Here is a 25615-nt window from a genome sequence, read left to right as displayed (position 1 = left end):
TAACAAATTTTTAAGGATTTTATCGGCATCTTGCAACAACACTTTTAATTTTACAAATCATCGTATTCAAAATGTAATTGACTTCTTTAACATCTTTTAAAATATTAAAGTAGAATAAATAAATTTATTTTAGGAAACGATAATTTTGAAATCGATTTTCTTAAACACGAAAATTCAAACGTATCAAGAGCACGTATATGTCGTACAAATAACTAAAATCGAATTAACTCTATAAGTCAATTCAATTGTTCAAATTGTAGTTATCAAAGAGAGAAAACTTTTTAAACTACATTCTTTAATATTTATTCTAAACACGAACCATTAAACTATTTTCCCTTCTCTCCTCTCATTCTCTTTTCTTAAATATAATTTATACAGCAGTAGTAGCACTTTAATAGCATAACGGATAATACTCATATTTTGTGTTATGAAATTATCTCTCACTCCATAATCTTACAGTCATTCTGAGTGTTATAAAAGACAATTTTTTTTTATAAAAATTATTTTCATTAAATTTCAATGGGAGAGCAGGGTAAAACATTTGAAACAAAACAATTTTTATTTTAATATCATTTTTCATGAATTTTGTTACTTATTGTTCATTAATATCATTTTTCATGAATTTTAACTTATTGTTCATATATTTTTCACAAAAACAAAAAAAAACATAATAAAATAAAATATTTTACTCTTCTTTAATAGTTAATAACCCTTAACATTACGTGTTGAAATAAAACAAGAATCCCCATTAAAATGAATGAGAAAAGTCCTTATCAGAACTAATCATGAAGATGAAAGAATATTTATTTCATTTCTAAAACGCAAAAACACACACAAAAAAAACAAAATGGCAACACAAAAAATGAAAACAGAAAACTGAGAGCTTTATAATAAAGAGATAGCGATTGTAACTTTAGTTATAAGTAAGTAAGAAACTTGTTAAAAAAACAAAAGTTCATGATCTTTTACAGATGCTTTAATAAATTTTCCTCTTACAAGACACTTTTATGAAAATACGAGAAACAAAAAAAAAAGAAAAACTAATAAAAAAAGATTAAGAGAACAAAAAATTATTTTTTTTATGTACCTTAATAATATTTTTTTTTTTTGCAACAGCAGCAGTAGCATCACCAACATGAATCAGCTTTCAATTAACTAGATTTATTATATATTTATTTCGGGAATGGAATCTCTATGGATTTAATTCTAAACGATAATATTTTTATCTTCGTAACGTAATCCAACAGAGAAAATAAAAACCAACATGGTAACAAGAGAAAAATAAAATGAAAAAATAAAAGCGTGACAATGTTACGTAATTTTCTTGACGGTGATGTTTCGGTGTTATAAATGGTATTGTCAGTGGAATTCTTGAATAAATGGAGTTTTTATTACAAAAAGAATTATATAATAAGTGAAGATCTAAAGGAGACTCTTTGTGAATAGACAATATTACTTAGCTCTTCATAAAGTAATGATTGAATGATAATGTTTTTGGAGGCAAATATAGTTTAATACTGCATCCTCTGCTCAGGGATCCCTTAATTCATAAGTAGTCACTTGAAATTTGGATATTATTAATAAAATATTGTATTTTTTCTAATATCTTTTATTTAAGTGAAGCAGAGTAAGCATTTTGCCTTGTAGCATAAAGTATAAAATGCCAATTATAGTTTAGTTCTATCAAACGGCCATCTATTTCATAAGCCGCTAAACGAAAAGCATCAAATGGCATATATGTAAAGAAAAACTAATATTATAGTGTGAATAATTAATACAACATTAGTAAAACAACGAAAAAATTCGGATCTTTCTCAAAAACCTGATAGCATTATATAGAGCAAACCAGTACTATAATAAAATACTAATAAAACGGCCAGCTGAATTGGTAAATAGCCCAAATAACATCTATGCGTTCTTGGGTAATATTATAATATCGAAGTTCTGGAAATTAGAGTAGCTTATACATCTTGCACGATCATCTTACATAGTCGATTTTAAACTATATATTCTGAAATAATGGCGACTCAATTCTGAAGAAAAGACCATTGATTCAGCGAATGAACTCATAACATCCGTTCGCTTTACTAATGGTTGCTATAGTCGAAAATATAAAATATTTTAGTAGAACAAGAAAATTCAATGTTAACGTTATAATGCGGGAATCAGAGAAGGAATTTCAATAGATTTTCAGAGTAATTGTAATCTTTAATATTATGATCCTTAATAAAAAAAATATACAAATGAAATATTTGTTAAAAAAAAAAACACAAATCCACCAAAACACCAATTTTCGTGGAAAAATTTTACAGATAATTAATTTTTTTATTTTTATTTTATATTTTTGGTAAGAATCATTTTAAAATTGTGTCCTATAAATTGTAAAATAATTATTCAAGTAAATAATGTCATAATAATTAACTGTTAAAATGAATTCGATAAGAATTTCAAGGTTATCAGTTTTCATGGAAATTTATGAAAGTAGGGTCAAATTGTACAAAAGGAGAAAAACAAAATTTAAAGGAGTTTCTTATTGCTTTTTGGGGTTATTAAAAATTATGACCCATTCAAAATTAATAACTTCGAAAACGGATTAAACTATTAATCTGTTAAGATTTAAAGATTTAAAATTAAAATGAATTAATTGAACTTTGAGACTATTTATTTGGTTTAATATCAAATAGGTTCCCGAATTTAATTGTTAAAACTGAAATTATGAGAATTTTTGAAAATTACACCTTGCATTCTACAAAAAAAAAATCGGAAATATTATTTCTGTTGTGAGCATTCACTTTAATATTTATGACGGATCGCCGCCACAAATTTTTATGTATATATAAAAATTGCATACTTTCGGGTGAAATTTTTTTTTAAATTTTAATTAAAGTTATTTTAATTCAAAAAAAAGGTTAATTTTTATTAAATCTCACTCACAATTTTTATATTGTTAGCCAAATTTCGATCTTACACTATTTTTCGAAATTTTTGTGCTACAATATTGTGATTATGTGCTAAGTTTTTCGCCTGTAAATATACCATCAAATATGCATATATGCTATATCATTTTTCTCAATTTAATGTTAATTATATTTGCGTGTAGGCATAAAAGAAGTAAAAAAATTCTACAAATTAGTTCAATTTGTGGGTAAAAATTTTCATTTTTATTTTAGTTCTATTTTCCAATTTTTTATATTATTTCAAAAAATTTCCCTTAACATTAAACTCTCAGCATTATAAAATAATGTGAGTAGAGGAACACAATGGAAAAAACTGTTAAGTAGTAGCCTAAACATGTATCTAAATAAGTGATATGGAGAGGTTTTTAATGTCCAGAATGCTCGCGCTACTCAAGAAAGGAACATGTTAAAAATAGTTGAAGTTTGATTCGTCCACACAAATCTTTCCACCTTTATAAAAAAAAATATATACGTATTGGATAATTTTTGTTTGACTGAAATCGATATAGCATGTGGCACTAGCAGCAACTTTGAACTCCATAACACTATTGTGAATGGGACAATAGCTATCTATTGTAAATGACAAAAAATAATTCATCTTTCAAAAATTTCTTAATAATTTTCAATCCGATTTTGTAATAATGAAAATTTTTAAAAAACCTTTTTTCACCTCAATTATTATTTCTCTTTGAACAAAATATGTTTATATTTTTGGTGTTGAAGAGTTTACCAATAAAATATATGGTAAGTGTTAAAGCTTATGTATATAATACAGACGCCACATATGGAAGAGAGGAAAGATAAGCTTACTTAAATTTTTTTTATTATTCTTGTGTTTTTCTTCATTTATTTTTATTTTTTGTTTAGATTTTTTTCTTGATAATGGAGAAAAAAAAAAGGTTTTCTTTTTTTGTAAAGTAGGCGAAAAATTAAGGTATTGGTAAGATATCAAAAAAAAGAGAAAATTTTGAATTATTTTTTCTTTTCTTGTTAAATTTTTCTCATCAAAATAATTTTTATTTTTTTGTTCTCAATTTGTTCTTACAGGAATTTCTCTGAAAAAGATATGCTCTCAAGTTATAACAGATTTATCAAAAAAAAAGGTTTGTAGGGGTAGACAAGAGATAGACGACTAAAATGTTTGAATGTTGACGTGACAGGGTGGACGAATGTGGGGAGAAATAAAAACGTAAACAAATTTTTGAGAATTTTTTTTGAATGAAAGCATTTCAAAAAATATGATAAATGGTTTATGTTTAGAAAATGTGAAGCTAAGCAACACAGAAGTAAAAATAAATTTTTTTTATTGTTTTTGAAAAGTGATGAAAAATTTTTTGGTTTTTTTTCGGTTCGGCATCACTAAAATGAGAACACCAAAATATAATCGGAGAAAATGGTTTTCAATTTTTACAAATATTCAAAATTTATTTGTTTTTCAGAAAGAAATTTGTTTATTACTGTTATGAAGGTGTAAGTAAAGAATAGAATTGTAATCGAAATCATCACCTTTCAAAAAAAAAAAAAAGAATAAATTTCCGAGAGAGTATTTCCATAAAAAAAATGATTTTTATGTAAAAAAAAAATTTTTGATTGTTATACGAAAAGGATAAACATGAATAAGAATAATAAGAGTATTTTGAATTCTTTTGTATAAAAATTTGAAATTTTAGAAAAATTTTATCTGTCAAGAATTTTTTTTCTTAAAATTTTTTTTTGTTGATATTTTGAACAATTTTGGATACCTTCCACTTAATATCTATGACTTTTAAAAGAAAATCAAAAAAAAATTCTATACTTGAATAAAAAAATATTTTAAGTAGACGATAAAAAAAAAAAATTTTTTTTTTTGAAAGTGAAAATTATATAAAATAATCTGATATGATATTGATTAAATGATGTGATATCATCAGTACATTGTGAGGATATTTGAATGAATTGTTCAGGAAAAGAGAAAGAAAAGATTTCAGAAAGAAAGAAAATTTGTTTATTTTGATGAATAACATTTTCATAAAAATCATTCTGTTGTATAACAGATTAAAGATTATATAAATGAAAAAAGTTTATTATTATTGAAACTTGAAAATTTATTTATAAAATTACTGTCATGTCATAATAATAATAATAAATTGCTACTTGTAATGTTATGACGGTTTTAAATTTCTCACTCAATTCCAAATTTCATTATTCTCTTCCTGTACATATTTGTCACTTTTATATTTTATCTCTCTTAGTACTGTTAAATAATATATGAAATGCTTAAGTAATCTTAATGTTTTCTTATAACACAATTTAGGTGGCACTGTAATTGTAACTATTGATTGTTTTAATATTAAATTAATTTGCTCTCAAATAATTAAGAAAGAGATAAAGAGAATTATCTGATTATATAAATGACCGTATTGTAGTGATTAAGTGTAGTACGATGCAATTTCTGCGTGAGTCATTATTTCAAGTAGTTTAATACTACGATGTAATGTATTAACAAAACGGATTTTTGACTTTTGTTGAATCGATTGGGTAAGTCAGTATTTGAGGTACGTATGAAAAACTTTTACAAATTATATGGGCTTGAAACAATTTTATTTAATTGAATTTAAAATGAGAGAAAACAATGCCAGGTAAAACACAGAGAGATTATTTAAAAATGTAAACATTTACAATATTAATATCTGTGTTGCCATATCATGAAGTGTTTATTTTCAAGTAGATTATTTTCAAGCTGTATGTTTTCACAGTCTTCAAAATAAGAATTTGTAGTTGGATACAAAAATTTACTAAGTTGAGTATAATATTCTTCAATTTTATTTCAAATTCCGATTTTCTATTACTTTATGAACATTTAAGCAAATATTTGGTAATTCTATTTCAACTAATTCCAAAATTATATCAAAAAATATTAAACTGCTATTTTCATTCACGATTTTATTACTAAATTAGTGAGTTTTTAATTAATAATACAAAAATTTTGTTTACTGTAAGAATTTTATTGGCATAAATTTAATTTTAAGAATAACCTCTTTTTATTTTAAAAATCATTCGCTAGAAATGGGAATCCCAAATTCTAAATTTTACATCTGTATATAAGCAGAGCCAAATTGGATAATTATTAATTCAAATATTAATTTAAATTTGAAAAAAAAATTAAATAATAAATGTTATTTTCGAATGCAAATTATTTCTATTTTTAAGACGACCTTATAAACTTGCTATACTTAAACTAAATATTTGAAATAATTCAAAAAATCTTAGAAATTTTAACCTTAATTTTTCTTTTTTGAATTTCAATTCAATAGAAAAATCTGTAAAAACTTTATTATTCACAATAATTATGCCTAATAAATTAAAAAAAAAGTATATAAATTGCATAAAAAGCATTTAATTATTATAAAGATCCTTTATGATTTATATTGTATACAATATGTAACTAATCCTATATAAATTATTATTGTAGCAGAAACAGAAAAGGATATATACAAAAATCATATAAAAATATTGGAGGGCAATCTCTTTAAGTATTTATTCATAAGAGCGTATAAAGAAATGAGAAAAATAATAAAAACAAGAGAAAAAAAGAGATTATGTAGCGAAAAAACAAAATCAAAATGAAAAATGTGAGACGAAATGAATTACTGCCTTTATAAAACAATATATATATATATGTATATATACACCTACAAAAATATACAAATCTAATTATATACAGAGTGTTTCGCTGAAAGTAGCAAATAATTTTGGAGATTATTCTTAGATCAATTTCCAGTAAAAAATTGTATTGGCAAGGCGAAGAAAAATTGTATGGGCGAGAGGAAAAAAATTGTATGGGCAGGGAAAATCTGGCACATTTTTTCTAAACAAAGAAAAAGCTCGAAAGCGAGCATATCTCAGCATACTTCCATTACAATTTTTTGTTGGAAGTTGATCAAGCAATCATCCCTGAAAATGTTTGCCACCTTATGTGAAACACCCTGTGCATATATATTTTTTATGTAAATATAAATATTTATATAAGTATTTACTAAAAACATAAAAGGATGGTATCCTAATTAAATTTATTTTTAGGTTGGTTACTTTTTTACAAGATTTTCATTTTTTTTTTTTTTTTCATTAAGGGGTGACAGAGTAAGAACATTAAAATACAAAATTAGAAGAAGAGTAAACCAATAACAGGTTTTAAAGAATTAGAAAATAAAAGAAGAAAGAAGGAACAGAGATGTGAAATTAGATTTATTATACACGTGTTTTTTTGCTTTATATAACAGTATAACACTTTTATTGTATTATATTATTATTATTCATAATTAAAAATTTTTCATTGGAATTAAGCGGCAAGGAAAATAAGAAAAAAGAAAACATGTTATTCTTATACAGTTTTCATTTTTTTTTTTGTGTTGTCTTAAAAATGGAATCCTTGAATATTTGAATTTTCCTTTCAGTTTTTGCGTTTTATACAATATATAAGTGAGATTCACACATACATACATTATATAAAAAAAAATCTTTCTTATTTTTGATTAAATACCTTTGTTAAAATTTTATTTTTGTTTTTCTCAAAATATAATTAAAGATGATGATTACAATAAGAGTTTAAATTAGTAAAAAGATTTGTATTTTGTAGGTTGCGAAAGATTAAATGGAATTTCTAAGAAGATTGGAAAACACAATATGCGCATTCAAAATGAAATTTATATATAGAAAGGTTTTTTGGTCGGCAAGAAGAACAAATATGCAAAATAAATTATTATTGAATTTAATGAATTTTTTTTTTTAATTTGAAAATTATCATTTAAATTTTTCCCTTTTTCACTTGTGTATTTTTTTTTTGTTTTTGAAATTTATGAATAATTTATTGTATGAATAAATTTTGAAAAATTTCAAAATAATTTTAAAATTTATTTATAAATATGAAAAATTTGCCATTTTTTTCCTATATATGGTAACATTTATGGAAATTAAATTAGGTGTATAGGTACACGTTTTACCAAAATGATAATTTTTTAATATTTTTCTAATTATATTTAGGATTCTTATACTGATAAGAAAATTACATTTAGATTTATTATCATCACACTGTACCTGTATTTTGTTCAAACAGAAACACTACCACGACAACATTCATCACAGTAACGCTCACCAGAGTAACACTTACGAAAATAATAACAATATGAGATTTTTTGGTTTGAGACTTTGTTAATATTTTATAAAATATTAAAATAGCTGTTGAATGTTATTTTGTACTTCTTATTAAGCCGCAGCTTAAAAATTATAAGATTAATAAAATTTAATTTGTAAGATTAATAAAATTTGTTGTCCATTCCGTCGTTCATTGTTGTAAAAACCAATATCCGTAATTTAGGATACAATAAAAAACCATTAATTAAAAAATTTAAAAAAAATTTTAGAATTACAATATGCTTCCCCTGAAAATCGATTGTGATGTGTGTGCGGGGTAATTTGATAAAAATCGGACTAGACTAAAATTTGGATGAAGAGAAGGTGTAATTATGATAGAAGGCAGAAGTTATATCATAGATTAGGCATAAGAATACTATAATTGTGCAAATTTTTGCATAACATTTACAAATTTTATGACTATTTTACGGCAAATTATTCTTAAAACCAAGCAAATGGGAATGTACATTTTGCATTTTTTACTGTCTTAAGGCGTGAGCTTGGTGAATTCATATATCGATGTAAGAGAATTAATTTAATTATATAAATAACTTGTCAGCTTAGTTAAGTAATATTAATTGACACTATTAATTTAAAACAGATGTAATTTACAGCTGATTTTCTAATTCAAATATTTTACTTAAAGAATTGTTAGATATTGAATTTACATTATAATCATATTATTGCTTATATTATAAAATTACTAAATTTCAATTCAAATTACAATTATGTATAGATACATTACAATTATATATAGATATTTATCATAATTAATTATTATTTTCTCAGTATTATTTAGTAATAAATCATTCATTATTCTAAAAATAGCAATCATATGCTATTATATAAAATTCAAAATATACAAAAATAAATACGAGTACGTTTACAAACACATATACATTATAACCAACATATATTTTAATTGACCTAACCTGTAACTTTTAAACTTGTAAAATACCTTAACATAAATCGTATATACAAAATATTGTACAATATGTAATTTAAATTGTTGCTCTTCTTTATCTGTAAGGATATAAATTCCAATCAACAAATTTTCCATATACACACAATAGCTAATTTAAAATATTATGTGTTCATATATGTTTACACTTATATACCTATGTAAGTAGTATTTATCTTAAATCTTGATATTTTAATTTTCTACTTAAAATATTTTTGCATTGAAATTTTTTTTTTATTTTTTGTTTTGTTCTCTTATGTCCATTTCTTTTATACCATTTATAATTTGCCAAATATCCTTATTGCTATTTCCTTTAATTCTATATAGTTTATAGTTTGTAATATAAATTATTTTTATTGTATATATATATATATATATATCAATATGATTTTAATACTTTGAAAGTATATTTGAAAAAGAAAAGAGTAAAAAAAAAATTCTAGATTATCAAAATGTTTTTTTTTTATTTCTTTATTTTTTCTGTTGAAAAATTGAAACAGAAAATCCTTTTTTTTTTTTTGTCATAAAACAAATTTGGATCAAATCGATGGTTCGTAAAATAGGACATTTCCAAAACGTAAGCATGAGCAATGTTTTTCAACAAAAGATGATTCATATAATTACATAGCTCTTGTAATATAATAATTGCATACTTTTAGGATGGGAACTACATTAAAATAAACCGCAACCATAATTTAGTTAATTTTGTGAATTACTTGAGTCTGATAGGGCATTATTTACCGTTATAAATGAGAAATATTTAAAAAAATGAGTTGCCGAAAATTGTGATTCGGGAAGAGGGGTGAGATAGTAAAATATTGAAATTATGCGTTTACTAATTTCTATAAGCTATTAAAATTTTTGATTCTATAACTATAAATCTATCGTCTTAGAGAAATGAAGTTACTAATTTCTTGTGTTCATGGAACTTAAACACTCCTTGTGATTTCAACACAATAAATTGTCAAACAATTACATTGTTAGGACTTTGAGAATTTTGAAATTAAGTAGACAAGAAGGAGGGTAGAAATGTTCTGCTATATTTAACAGTATTCGTTTGTGTAGAAAATTTCATCTTTCATGCTCAAAGGGTGTAAAAATTTTGTAGAAAAATCAACGCTAACATACGTGCGAACAGAATTAAACTAACAAGCACATGTTTTCCTCCAAATTTTATTAGAAATATGCTAAAAAATACATTCAAAATCTATAATACAAAATAATGTTTGTGTAGGTAGAGAACCTACTCAATTTCATATAGTCGCCTACGATAATAATAATGAAATATTTATAGAGTAATTTTTTTTTACTTCATTCTTTATAATACCAAATACAAAAAAAGAAAATGTTCATTTATGGTTCAGGATCAAAATAACAAGATACACCTCTAATGACTCTCTTGGCATAGTGCCATCTCAGATTGAATAGAATTGAATACATATATATAGTTGAATAAATTCATATACTTGGGTATATTTATTATATAATGTACACACACATATATGCTGTAAAGTTATGAAAAGTTTACTTTTTATTTCCGCTAAATTATCTTTTATATGCGATATTTTAACCTCAAGTTCATAAAAGTGTACATAAAGTTCGTGTAGGTAATATACTTACATTTATAGTTGCATATTTACATTTGTAATTTATCTACGAGTATACATATATGTTCTTAAGGTATCCTATTTATAAATTGAATATCAGGTGAAATGTTTAAAAAATTCATAACAATTTAGAAATTAAAAAATAAATATTGAAAAACATTAAAGAAAATGAAAGGATATTTTATATATATTTTTTAGATAGTACTCAATATAATTCATATTTACGGTATTATAAAACCGACCATATTGCAAAAAAAGAGGGAGGCGTTGTGATCCCACTAAATTGCTCATATCGAAGTTTAAACGGAAATTTATTTCCCCTCATTTAGAGAAACTTCAGATTAAGAGAAATATTCATTTGTCTGTTTATCCCTGTACTCCTTTATCACATAAACAGTTTCTTTTCTATAGGAAAACCATTACGAACGTTTAATTCTTTTGACTAACGAATGCAGATAGATTTATTAGTATATATAATTTAGAACCATAATTTGAGTAATGTACTACTTAGCACTAACATGTCTTTTTTTTCAGAATTTCATTTTCGGGACCTAGTTTCTCAGAGGGCTTTGAACAAAAGTTATAGATTTCACCGAAACTTTTCAAAAAATGAGGTATGGCCATATTTTCCAAATTTTTGGTATAACAGAGCTTGAAAGGGATCAAAAAATTTGTCATCACTTTGGAACCGGCTGATTTTTCGAATTTTTTTTTAAACCACGGCGAGTGTGTTTTAGAAACCTTTCCAAGTTTTAATTATGATAATAAACCATAAACGTAAAAATAACTAAAACAAATGATTTCACGATTTTTCGGAGGATGGTTTGCTGAGTTAAGAGGAGGAAAGTTAAAAAAAATGTAAAGATATTATTAGAAATTTGCTCTTTTCGCCTTTTAATCAGAGACGCTTATTATGTTTATTGCACATTGTAAAAAATTTACATTAAGAATAGGTGGTTACCTCAATTTTGACAAGATATTAGGTATACAATTATTTCTCTAACACTCGAAACATATACAAAAATCACATCCACATACACTTCTAGACGCCTTTTATTTATCGCATGTAAACAAGCACTTTGTTTTCTCAATAAATTCGAATTTGTTGAACTTCAATTTTGAATGCCATGTAATTTGAGAATAATGGCATCGATTTCTACATTTATATGGTTGTTATGGCGTAACAATTTTTATTTATGCGTTCGTCGCGTATTTTGTTTGTTTTATATTCGTTTTTTATTGTATTACTGTTATTGTGCGTAATACAATAAAAAATAAAATGAAGCTGCTAAATTTCCTTTTTTTTTTTCTTCTTTTTTACAATTCGGGTGACAGATTGCTTATGTATCCTTTATTTTTCGCAAAATTTGTTACAGTAATTTTTTTTGTATGCGATTTTCGCCTCTGTTTTTGAACATTTGTGTTAATTTATTTATACGCCATATATTATACGAGTCAAATGTTTATGTAAGAATGAGTATATGTATATGATTTCACAATAATTGTTATACAAACCTGATGGTATTATTTATTATATAAAAAATTTCCCTTTTTATTTTGGATAATTTAATGGAAAATTTTATTTCTTCTCAAAATTAAAGTACTTTTAACAGGTGAAGAAAATTTTGTTTTCTTCATATTTTGTTCTTTTTTCGTCTGTTAATATATGATCAATTTGTTTTTTTTTTTGTTTTTTCTTTTGACAGTGACATTAAGGAGAAATTCTTTTAATTTGACATGTGAAAATAAAAATTGAGATATGATTACGTTGTATCTGATGTATGTGTGTATATAAAATTGACATTTATTTTGGCAAGATTAAATTTTTTGATTTGAACCAATTTATTTTTATATAAATATATGTATGTATACAAGAAAAACGAGATAAAGAGATTTTCAGGTGAAAATAAATATAACGGTATAAGATTTACTTTAGAAAGGTGACAAAGATTATTTGAATTAAGATTCACTTTAATAATGAAAATTTTTTTTTTAACAATTTTCAATGAAATTTTGTTAAGCTCCAAAAGCTTAAGCAATTTTTAAAGATTTTTTGTTATAAATTAAAATTTAAATAACAGTTTGCAGTTTCTTTGATCTGTCATCTTTGGCGAGGTCATCTTTGGACCTTTCATCGGCTAGCTTGACGACATATGATTTCTAAATAGACTTAACCTACATTCCAAGAACATGGACAGTTTCTAGTGTTGTTTTCATTCTTAAGACTGAGAGAAGCTCTCGCGACATCATTTCTATTAAAGATATTTAAAAAGTTGTTATAGAAAATTAAAGCGTATATATGCTACGGACAAGATAAAGCGATCACGGCTGGCTTTGAAAAATCATGCAACTATTGCGTTTTAGCCATATAGAAAAAGCCAATGGGAAAATGTGGGACCTTAAACCAAACACAGATTATTGCTGATACACCCTGGTGGTCCTAATGTGCGGTGTTCTACTGTAGTAGCCAGTGATCCGCACAGTTGTGAACTTCAAATTGATAAGCAAAATTCAAAAAAATGGCATTTGTGTGTGTGTGTGTGGAATATTACCCTGCAACCCTACTCAGCTTTCACTTCTCAAAGTTCAATCTTTATTCAATAATGGAGATGCTAATTTGTTTTAAAAATTTCATTCGAAAATAATAAAAAAATTGCTACAAATATAGAAAAATAGTTTGGTCATTATTTTAATACGACCATTTCATACAAATTTCTTACTTTCATAATTTATTATTAAAACCCTAATTAAGTTTAGGAAAATGTTTTTCACCACTGCTTTAGTAGCATTAGAACAATAATTTTAAATGCACATTATTAAAAGAACCAAACAAAATAAAAAAAAAAATTGTTTCTATTTGTAAAAATAATTAAGAAAATTTATTTAACTAAAAAAAATGAAAAAAAAAATAATAAATAAAACAAGAAAAGATGGCAATAAAGAAACCTACAAGACTTAATAAATAAAACAAAAAAAAAACAAATAAATAATGGGATAAACACAAGAACAACAATGAAAATTAAGGTAAGGAACTTAAGGAACAAAAATGAAGAAGAAATAAAACAAAAATTGCGAAAAAGGTGCGAAATATCCTTGTAATGAATCCTTTTTTTTCTTTTTTTTGATTTTCACAATACAAACCTATAGGAATTGAAATATAAAATTTTAATGCGTTAACGTGAGTGTGTGTGTGCATGTGTTCAACTCTATTTAGTTTGATTAGTTTTTTTTTTTTTTTGGTTCTGTTATACAATAATAATGAAATAATAATTTGTGGGTTTGAAAGAATAATTTCATTTGAAATTTTTCATTTCTTTCTTTTATTTACAACACCATATACATCTTAATTAATTATAATAATAAAGTCCTTTATTATATTTCTTAAAAAAAAAGGCAAGAACCCAAAAAAAAAAATGGTGTTCACATTTTAAGAATTGAAATTAATTGAGTTGTTTTATATGTAGAATGTATGTATGTATGTACAATCAAATATTTGTAATGAATTTCTTAAAATGAAGATGAGATGACAAATTTTATATGTTTTATTTAATAACCAAAGAAATTTTTTCAAATATTTCGAATTTTTTCTCAAGTTAAATGAATATAGCATAAGTACTTAGTATAATAGAAGTTGTTAAGAACAGAATTTATATCTTGATTTATTAAAATAACAAAAGAGAGGAAGAAAAATATATTGTATATTTCTGAATTTAACGATTCATGAATTACTACCCATACAATAATAATAAAATGGAAAAGTATGTGAAAATTTTTTGTTTATTTAAAAATATTTTTGATAAAAATGACAATTATGTGAAATCGAGATGATATGTTTCTGGTTTTTATTCTAAATATTTATGAAATTTTCAAGTAATAACTGATTAATTTTATTTTTAATCAGTTATTACTTGAAAACGATAAGTCTGATATCAATCATATTTATAAATTACCATTATGTAGTAATACTAGAAAGGAACGGCCAAAGACGAACAAGACACGTATTAAAACTTCAAAAACCATCTACCTAAACCAATTAATTTCGACTAGGCCATCTAGAGCTAGAATGGCCTAAAAGAAAGCCCCTAGAATGCGCCTCCTATTCCACATTAGTGACGGGCAAGCACAAAGAAAATGTTCCACAGACTGTTCTAACTTCAAGCTGTTACAAGAGTCTTACACTACTCTAATTTCATGCTCTTCGTAACGATATATTGATCAGACTATAAAATTTTTCAATTGGATTTTCTTTAATAGGTACTCCAAAACTACACCTAGATGTTCGACTTCCAAACGGCGCCCCTCTCCCCCCCCCCCACACGAACAAATTATTTTTCAAAAAATACAATAAATCACCCTCGAGAGCTATAACAAAAATTTTTAATTCCTCTGGATTGAAAGGTTAAGAAGGTTCTTAGATTATTTATTAGATCCTAAATTATACTAAAATTTCAAAATTAAAATTCCTACTGTCTTGGAGAGACAACAAAAAGAAATTATTTAATGATAACGATTGCTAAATGCTAAAACCAATTAAAAATTCACCAATTGAAATTAATTCAAATTATAAAATTTTAGTTTGGTAACACTGTTATAATTATACATATTATTGTAATTATTGTAAATGAATACTTCCGAATCACAGATTTAAATAGATTAAAAAATAATTACGAATCCTAGAAAATCAAAAATTTTCGAAATTGAAAATTTGAATTTATTTTTAAAACTATTTTTAAATTAAAATTTTCTAAAAATAATTCAAAAACTGGAATTTTAACACTCCAATCTAACTTAAACCACACCAAAAAAGAAATTATTTTATTAATAGGAAATTTTAATTATAGAAAATATTCAGTGAAAATCAAGCACACGCACTAAAAACACCTACTTAAATTTTGATCTTAAATTTTTAAAAATATAATTTTGATTGAATAATGCTAATCACATATAATTTTAATAATAGATTTTATTTAATTAATCTTTTCATTGAATAATCTATTTTAATAAGCAAAACATTTAAAATAATCAAATAATTTTCATTAATAAATTGCATATTATTTTTTGTATAACGAGCAAATTCATTAGAATTTCGTCTTAATAAATTTTAAAATAAAAATATTTTTAATTTAAATTCTTCTTCTCATATATAAAAAATATTTCACGTAATTCAAGTCTATATCAAGTCAAGAGATGAAAAATATTAAAAATACTTACGCCATCAGGTACAAATCTTGGTGAAGAGTTTGGTGAACAAAATTCTTGTAAAACATCTTCGAGTTTTCTTGTTGAATCTACAACAAAAAAAAAAAAAACACAAAAAATTTTTAATAAGAAAAGATTTTTAATTAAAAAAAATTTTTTTTCTAGAATTTTATAAATAAATAATAATGTTTGTGTATGTATAATTATAAAATTTGTGTAAAATTAAAAAATATTTATTATATTTTAATTAGATGTGGAAGGATAACAATATTTTTGGAAAAAAACACTTTTTTCTGTATAGAAAGTTCAAAATAAAATTAAAATGTAATTTTAATATTTTTTTATAATAGCTATTTTAATTTCAATTGTATTTTGGGAGGAATTCAATTATATTAGGGAACAGTGAAAAATTCATTTAAATTTAAATGAAAATAAATTAAAAAATTTTTAATTTTTCAATTAAAAATTTTCTTCTTATTGCAAATAACAGGCCTTATATGTAATGGAATTGCAATTATTCTAGATATTAGTACAATAACGGGTAACAATGGATTTATTAGCTCCACATTAGAAAGCCCTACTTCTATACAACTTGCAGAATCATTTATTTTTTATACGGAAACTTGGAAGCGGCTCAAATTTTATTACAACAAAAAATTTATCTTCTTTCCCCTTTTGAGTTATTATTCCTTCAATTTTCAGTCCCCTATCTATAATTCGACACTACAAGCTATTTTATTAGAATTTTTTTTCATTTTCTAATTGTGTGCCCCTAAAAATATGCAATATTATATGGTTTGAACGATTATATTTTTGTATTGTGAATGAATGTACATATATCACGGACATTAGGAGATTGAGTTGGCCATGGTGAAAACATTCTACCTGAAAAATATTCATAACAACTTCGAAGCGGTTGAAGTTAGAATAGTGTGTTGTACACAGCTTTCTTTTCAATTAATAGATCTACATTGGGATAATATCAAAGTCGAAGTAAGACTTTTCGATTTCCAGTGAAAGCTGCTTAAACATGAATTTTACTTATGCCTACTTTTATGGGTCGAAGTTTTCTCCCATTCCTGCACGAACTATATTTTTTTGTAAACTTTCTTGTATTTTTGTTTGGTGTAAATATCATGTATACTTTTTGAACCAATTTAAATTATTTTATGAATACTCGTACAACAATAAATTTATAAAGTCAAAGAGCTCATAATGTAATTATGTAATCTTAAGTAAATATAATATATAAATGATACAATAATAAAGAAATGATCTGATAACATTAACATTTTTAAAATTATATTTTAAATATGAATGTGTGTATGTTTACAATGTATAAAATGAAAAACATCAATTAAAAATGACATTATTATGAATGATTAATGTTGAAGTATGTAAATGGTTTAAAATGTATGTACATACGTGTAAGTATGTGGTTACAATCATTTACATTGTGTATATAATTGTGATATTATTTTACTTTAATGCAATTATTAAGTACACCTCAACCTTGAATTACGATAAAACCCCGATATTGATTGCTTCACAATATACGTATAAAAATAAAAATTTCGCGTTTTTAATTTAATTTTGTACATGTGTTTCTAAAATATTTTGCTAATATTTTTGATCATTATTTTCTTTTTATAAACATATAAATGAATAAATATTTGATAGTTAAATGACATTTAGAAAATCTCGTAAATCAAGATAGAGGTGTACAACAACAATAAATATAAAAAATTTTCGTAGCGCCACTGTGTGGATAAAAAATAAATATTATATGTTATATTGTTATTGTCAATGATAAAAGGTTTTTAATAGCTTTACTGTCATAAATACAAAAAGATATATTTTGTTTATCTTAGATCTTATACACAACTTATATTATACATAATGTCCTCCTTAATATTGCATGCTAGAATATTATTGCAACAGGTCTCTTTCATTTCTTTCTAAAGACGTGTATGAGTATAGACTTATATATTGTTCGTGTGCATTTAAAAAAGAACTATACAGTTATTTCTAAAATTATTTGAACAGACGAAAGGTTTAAAAGTTGCTTAAAACAATAAATCTCTTATGCAATGGTAAACCCTTATAAAATTGAAAATCAAATTTTAAACACTCATAATTTGAGGCACATTTTCCATTCTAAATTTAAAGCCCTCTAACGGAATAAATATGTGTAACTATCCATACCAGTCTCAGACATTTCATTTTATAGGCTGTAATTGTTGTAAGTGTTATATACCTAGCTAGTGTGTTATACTCCTCTAAATGGAGAGGTGTAAATATATTTTTCCGAGAGGTGTAATTATATTTTTCCGAATAAATTCTTTTACTGTTAACTAAATTTTGGTTAAGACTGTAATTGAAATGTAAATAAAAGCAAAAGAAGAAAATAAACACGATTATTACAATTCTTTTGAGAATTATAAACTTAATAGATAAATACAAGTATAATAATGTTCATGAAATTCTATAAAATTAATTTTTCACTTCATTTTACTAATCATGCGATACAAATATAATATACCTATATTATATTTGTATACATACCTATGTACAAAATTGAATGACAGACACACAATTCATTTCATTTACATTTTTAACTTCTATAAATAATGTTTATTCATGAAATATGCTAAAAAGGTTTAATAAAAAGAGAAAAAAGAAAACGGCAGTCAGCAAAATATACAAAATTTTATGACAGTGAAAAGAACTGTAAAGTGGAAATGAAATGTCGATATTAGCATGCCAGTAAAGACGTATGAAATGTATAACATTATTTTTTTTTTCATACGTCATCATACCTACCTACATACAAACATTATTTCATACCGATGCGGTTATTTTATATCCTACATAATATATATGTTACATAATATATAAATATGTATACAGAAAGAAAGGATATGATGAAAATTTTAAAAGGTTAACACCAGCTGATGAGCTCAAAAAATTAACCATATCAAAGAAAATGAATGGAATAATTAAGTGTGCGGCAGCATTACTGTGAAATATTTTTTTTTTATAATATTTACGCGTTATTGCATACCTTACATTCTTTATACATACATACCTTCATATATAAATATATATTTATAATAGACGTAATTATATTATGTATGCGTATTCGGATGGAAATGTATATATATATTTTTAGGAAAAGATAAAAGTGAATAATTTATAAACCGCAATGGATTTGTATAAGGATATTATAGGGTTTGGTTGAATTTTCTTGTTTATTTTTTTTTTTTTATTTTTCTCCGTATTATAAAGAGTGTGTGTGCGTTAAATCGATTTTTTGTTAAGATTCCGTTATTGATGACAACTAACGAAATCGTAAAAATGATGAGGAGGAATTGTAGTCCTTGCATCGATTTTTTTTTGTCTTTTTCTCTTTGCTTGTTTTTAAATCATGCTGTGTTTTTTTTTAATACGCAAGCAAAACAATTTTTTTTAAAGCGTTATTTTTTGGCAAATATTTTTTGTAATGCTGTTTGCATATATACATACTGTATGTATGTATGAATGTGCTTGTCTTATTTATTTTTATACATTATGTACATAGTGATTTCTTTAAGAAAATATCAAGAAGGATTTAAAGGATATAGTAAGAAGATAAAAATAGATAAAGTAAGAATTACAGTATTGAGGATCAATAAAAAAATAAAAAAGTGAAAAAAAAAAAAATGAAAAGTAAAAAATTATTTATTTAGTGTTTGAATGAATGTTTGTTTGAATTTTCTAAGAAGATTTTTTCAATCAAATTTTATTACATAATAAGAAATTTTTCCCTTTTTTACCGAACACATTGCATACAATAAGGGAGGTCATGTGATGACATCAAATTTCGGATATCAAGTGACAGGTGAAAGGTGACAGATGGCAGATGAAAGATGACAAATGACAAGTAACATTTGACAGGTGAAAGGTGACAGATGGCATATTGAAAGGTGACAAGTGTCATTTGACAATTGACAGATGACAGTTGACAGGTGACGGGTAACAATTGACAGTTGACATTTAACAGTTGACATTTGACAGTTAAAATTCTATTAAGTGACAAATTTAAATTTTTCGAGGAATATTAACAAAGAGCTTACGAATGATCTAAAACTTGTAAAGAAGTGTTAAAAACGCGTTTCGACAATCTTCTGCAACATTTTCACTAAACTAGACAATATGCATTGCGGTCGGTTATGTGCTGACCACATCAGATTTTTTTTTTCTGTTTTCTTGTTATATGCTATAGAAATTTAATTCAGTCAACTTTATATTAATAACCTTGGATTTTTATACTTGTGATAATATACTTGTTTTGAGTATAGACAATAAATTTTTATTTGCTGTTAAAAGTATAGCTATATGGAGTTTAAATATTTGAATGATTGCATACCCTAGAACAATTTTATTGGTAAAAAAAATAGAACAATTTTAAAGTTATCAAGCATAATATGGTTGCGGATACCATTGCGGGATTGTGTTTTTAAACCAAAAATTATTTCAGAATTCCAAAATCTAATGCGAATAGGACAATACTTTCAACTAATCAAAATTGCATAGAATAATTAGTTTTTGAACTAAATTTCTATGAAAAGGTGTACTCAAAAATTATTTTAAAGATTTTTCAAGATTTTCATTCAAGATTTTGCTCATATTTTAGAATATTGGAACATAAATGTGGGGTATTTCATACTGTGGCACTACAATACAAAGCCTATATGTAATATTTTTAATATTTGGTCGTAAAATTTCCAATGGACTCATTGATTTGTTAAGTTTCGATATTTTGTGAAAATAATTCAGTATTTTGTTCGAAAAGTAATCTAAATTAAATTTTAACTTTCATAATTTTTCTAAATTCATTCAAATTAAAGAATAAAAAATTAATACAAATAATTAAGTGAATTTTTTCAGATTTTTTTTAATATAGTCAAGAAAAATAAGACTAATTTATACTTACATGATGCCAACTCCTGTAAATGCTGAAATTCACTTGGTGATAATTTATCCCATTTTTGTGCTGTCGAAGTCATCTATAAAAATAATAAAATATAAAAATAATTTTAATTCAATAGTGATTATATGTCTATAGGGCTATTTATTATAATTTATATTCTAAAAATTATGAGTTTTTAATGTAATACAAATCTTGTTCTGTAAGCTAAAATCAAATACTTCGAAATCTTTCAGAATTAAGAATTTCAGTTTATCGATAAAAATAATAAAATTTATTTATTAAAATTTTCGAGAAGTAGTTGATTTTTGCACTATCCATAAATTTCATTCAAAATAAATTTCATTGGGCTTGTAAAAACCAATTAAACAACAGAAACACAATTAAGGTTGAATAAAATTTATTTTTTCACCATAAATAAATCAATCAATTTTTTCCATATTCAGGCTTTCTTTCCAACATTTCTTTTACAAAATTGCAGCAGAATGACTTCCCACATGTACAAATATTAAAAATTTTTATAAAATGTTCGAAGTTATGTTAAGAAATTCGAAAATTTTAATTAAAAAAATGTTGTTTTTTTTTTCTTGCAGTTTGTTTGAAATTCTGTTAACATTTTTAACATAAAAAAATAATTATATTTTATTCAACAAAAAAGAGGAGCATTTTGTATTTTTCTTCTGTCAGTTTTCACTTTTTCTTTAACAAGAACTTTTATGAAATCCTAAAAGTATGCAAAATCAACCATAATAAAGATCAATTGCAGAAATTTTCTTGTGCTTCGTATTCTTATTTACAATACAGAACTATACAATATAAATTTAATAATATTTTTTTTTTTATAAACCATAAGTGAACTGAATATATTAAAAATAAAAATAAAAACTAAAAAGCATAACACTAAAAATTGTGAACTGTTAAAAATTGAAATATTAAAATAATTCTATTTTGCAATTCAATTTTATTTTAAATTCACATTTGAATTCAATTTCCGATGAACGTAGTGGCATAACATTATTTTCATTATAGTTAACTGTAAATGTACAAGTATACATGTACAAAATTACATTTCTATAATATATTTTGAATATGTATGAATATAGACTAGTTGTATTATATCTGTATGTAAGTATAATATGTGTGTATGTATTTATAAACTGGAATTAAAGAAATATTTCAATATTCATTGTAAAAAGTATTCGTAGCACTATTGCATTTTCTTTATAACATTTTGTAAATAGTAGCAGCACTATTTGCATTTATAATTTCAAGAATATTTTGCATAAATTTAATTTTCTTAACTATTAGAAATATATTTAATATTCAAATGCATTTATAATGTAATATTATATAGTATGTATATGTTCAAATGTCCATTAACTCTATTTTAAAGACATTATATTACACTAAATTTAATTTTAGAAATACACATTTAAAGTAAAATGTTTTATAATCTTGAATATTAATTATTTAATTAATTTAAGTTATTAAAAATTTTCAAAAAATTAGAATCTAAAATCTTCATCTATTGCATGTTTCTTCGTTGGTAGTAGGTTACACTTATTGAATAATGGTATAATGCGGTTGAGGCTAGAAAGTTGAGGTTTGGACCTTTAAAACGTAATTGCCAGTCCGTTGGAAAATTTTCATTGTTCGGTTATTTTATTTAAAGTGGCTTTTGAGTAATTTTCTGAGCGTTTTTTTTTTTGAGTGATTTTTTGAGTGAGTTTTTTAAATCATGACTTTTCAGTGATGTTCACACTTGAGTAATAATTTTATACAAAATATTTCGATTGAATTCTTTTACGTATTTTTTAGTGGGTCAGTGACAAAAAGTTTTGATAACATTCTTGAGAGATTTGTGAATGAAATTTTTTTGAGTGAGTTTAAAAAGTCTAATATTTTAGTGGTTTTCAGATCACGAAAAATTATATTGAAAAAAATAAACTGAAACAAGTACACATTCGTCACAAATATATGAATACATTTAAATTATCTTGTACAATTATTTTTGTATAATGGTATTAAAGCGAAATGATTATCTCTTAAAAAATTTTCAAAAACAAAAAAGAAAACAATACAAAATGAACATAAAACATGTTAAATTTTAATTTTTTATTTATTTTATTGTCTTTTATGAGGCACAAAAGAGACAAAAACTTAAATAGAGACAAAGAACAAAAGGCAAACAAAATACAAAAAAACAACAAACTCAATTCGGAGCATAGTAAATAGGTTGTAAAGTAGCACATTTCCATTCTGTTTACGATATATTGCATACTTTTAGGGGTATGCATGAGGGGGACAGATGAGAGGAAATTACAAAAAGCCTATGCAGTTACGTTATACAATAATATTTTTTGAAAAGATGTTTACCGTTATTCCTGAGTTTTAAAAAAAATTTGATAAGGCTTCTTACTCAGTTTTAAAACAAAATGAGTTGCAGAAAATCGAAGTTTTAAGAATTTTGACAGGTCTCAAATGAGATAACTATGGTTACAAGATAACTTCTTAAAAAGGTAAGAAGGTATAAAATATTTATTAATTTTTAGAAACTCTTGAGAGAAAGAAATCAGACTACCGTGGTATTCCACATCTTTATACAGCACAATATTAAAAATTTGAAGGAAGAAATTACGGGTTGAAAATTTGGAAAGAGAAGGGGAAAGAGCTAATAAAAACTTTTTTTAAGCAAAACAAGTTTTTTTACCCTTCTTCTATTTTTTAAGGTTTGAATCTTCAATAAAAAGATGCACGGACGGTCGGAAGAAAAAATAAAATTAATAAGAACTTTTTTTCCAAATTAATTTCAAATATTCTAAAAATCATACTAATATTATCGAAAGGTAAATGTTGCGTGTCCTTAAACGGTTTCCTCTTTATTATACTAGTGATTTTGATAATAACAAAAGAAAAAAAAAAACAAAAGAAAAATTATTTTTCATATTTCTTGTTTGTTTTTATTTTTTTTATGATTATTGGTGTGTGTTAGAGATCGTGATTTATCAAAAATTTAATGGGTTTTTTTCTCTTCTTTAGTAGTCTATCTTTCTCTCTCTCTCTCTCTCTCTCTCTCTCTCTGTATTCCCTTTAGTGTGTCCTTTTTGTAAATATCGAATAAAATTTGAATAACAAAAAAAAACCAAAACAAAACAAAACGTGTTATAATTGGTGACAGACTAAAATAAAAATAATTTTTCTTTTTTTTTCTTGTTTTTTGTTTTCTTCAAATAATTTAATAATAATAATCATTATGATAATAAATTGACAAAATATATTCAATAACAAAAAAAAAAAATGAAGAAAACACAAAAAAAAGAGCCTCTATTGGCACAACGAACCTTAACAAACACAATAATAAAAAGTTGAGTCTGATGGGAGAATTTATTTTTTTTTGTTATTGCTAATTATAATAATAATGAGAATCAGATAATAAATTAAAGTATTTTTTGACAAATTGGTTTTTATTGATGCTAAAAAAAATATAAATGGATTTTATGATAATTTTTTTAAGAAAATCCTTGAAATTTAGATTGATATGGAAGAAGTCCGAATTTAGTTAGAAAAAGAATATCAGAAAGAGTAGAACAATAAGTAGCAAAGGAATTTTTTATTACTATTCATTGGTAAATCCCGAATTCGTAGTTATTACAAATTGGTGTCCGAGAGCCTGCCTATATTTTGTAATTTTTGAATTTTATATTATCACATACAAGTTAATAGAATGGGGAGAATCTATCGCCTTTAGTTACTTGGTTTGTTGGCAAAAATCTGCCATTTTGCTATAATCATCCCTTGATCATCCAGTTATCATTGGATTGGAGATCGCCTGTCTAAACCCCACAACAGAGAGGTTAGCCGAAATCTCGCCAGCCTTCCATATATAGCAAAAGCTATCGCCAGAAAGAAATTTGCTTTGTTAGGAAGATGATACAATTTCCGATACCCTATTTGTCTCAGTGAAAAAACTCGGGCATCGACCCATTTCCATCCTTTCAGGTATTGATAAAAAAAAGTCACATCAAAATTTCGGAAAGGGTCTCGACACAAAAATTCTTATCGAACCACAAACTGAAAATACCAATCGTACCCATATCGGTTGTTCCAGTTGAAAGTGACCCAAGAATATTTCTATAACCATATGGTCTTGCATTGCTCTCAGCCTGACAGTCTGGTTTGCACTAAAAGTTCCGCTTATGAAAAAGCCCTTTCAAAGCATCCATGAACATCATACGGTACTGTTGTATGTTTTCTCTGTCACCGCTCATCACATGAGCGCTCCTATTAGAAATGTTCTTAAATATTTACATTTGTCCATGCTCGAGAATGATTATATAACCGTAGAGTAGCATTGTTCTTGTTTGACAAGTCTAAAATATTTACGCTTATAAAAATTAAGCGTTATCAAAAGAGAAATTGGTGCAAAGAAATTAAAACTTGAGAAATTTTAAGTATTCTGCGTATAAAACTAAAAAAAGTCCTTAAAAGGATTAAGAATATATGTTTTTTTATATCCCTTCTTTTATGCCTTTACATTTTAAGATAATTATCCTTCTTATATGGTCTCCATACTACCACACTTTTTTATATATGTAGCTTAATAAAAATTTTTAATTTTCTTTAAAAAAAGGTGCAATAAATTTTTCATTATTGCCAGAGTATAAAATTTACAACCATTTTCTTATAAAATTTCTTATCGTAATTATCATTATCACCAGGATCATCATCATTATCATCACATTTCAGCATCATT

General features: G+C 24.6%; 1 protein-coding gene across 1 annotated transcript in view; it reads right to left on the bottom strand.

Annotated features, from left to right (window-relative positions):
* The window catches only part of LOC129612220 (diacylglycerol kinase 1), a 204505-nt gene that overhangs the window by 100871 nt on the left and 78019 nt on the right, over nucleotides 1-25615 (bottom strand). Inside the window, exons 2-3 of the mRNA XM_055525747.1 lie at nucleotides 20869-20941; nucleotides 15906-15982 (exon numbers count right to left, since the gene is read on the bottom strand). Of these exons, the coding sequence (XP_055381722.1) occupies nucleotides 15906-15982; nucleotides 20869-20941 (150 nt within the window). The remainder of the gene's footprint in view (nucleotides 1-15905; nucleotides 15983-20868; nucleotides 20942-25615) is intronic.

Source organism: Condylostylus longicornis, unplaced genomic scaffold, assembly GCF_029603195.1.
Source record: "Condylostylus longicornis isolate FDR11 unplaced genomic scaffold, ASM2960319v2 ptg000064l, whole genome shotgun sequence".
NCBI classification, from domain to species: Eukaryota; Metazoa; Arthropoda; class Insecta; order Diptera; family Dolichopodidae; genus Condylostylus; species Condylostylus longicornis.
The sequence above is the reverse complement of the archived record's forward strand: the minus strand, read 5'-3'. Positions and strand labels throughout refer to the sequence as shown.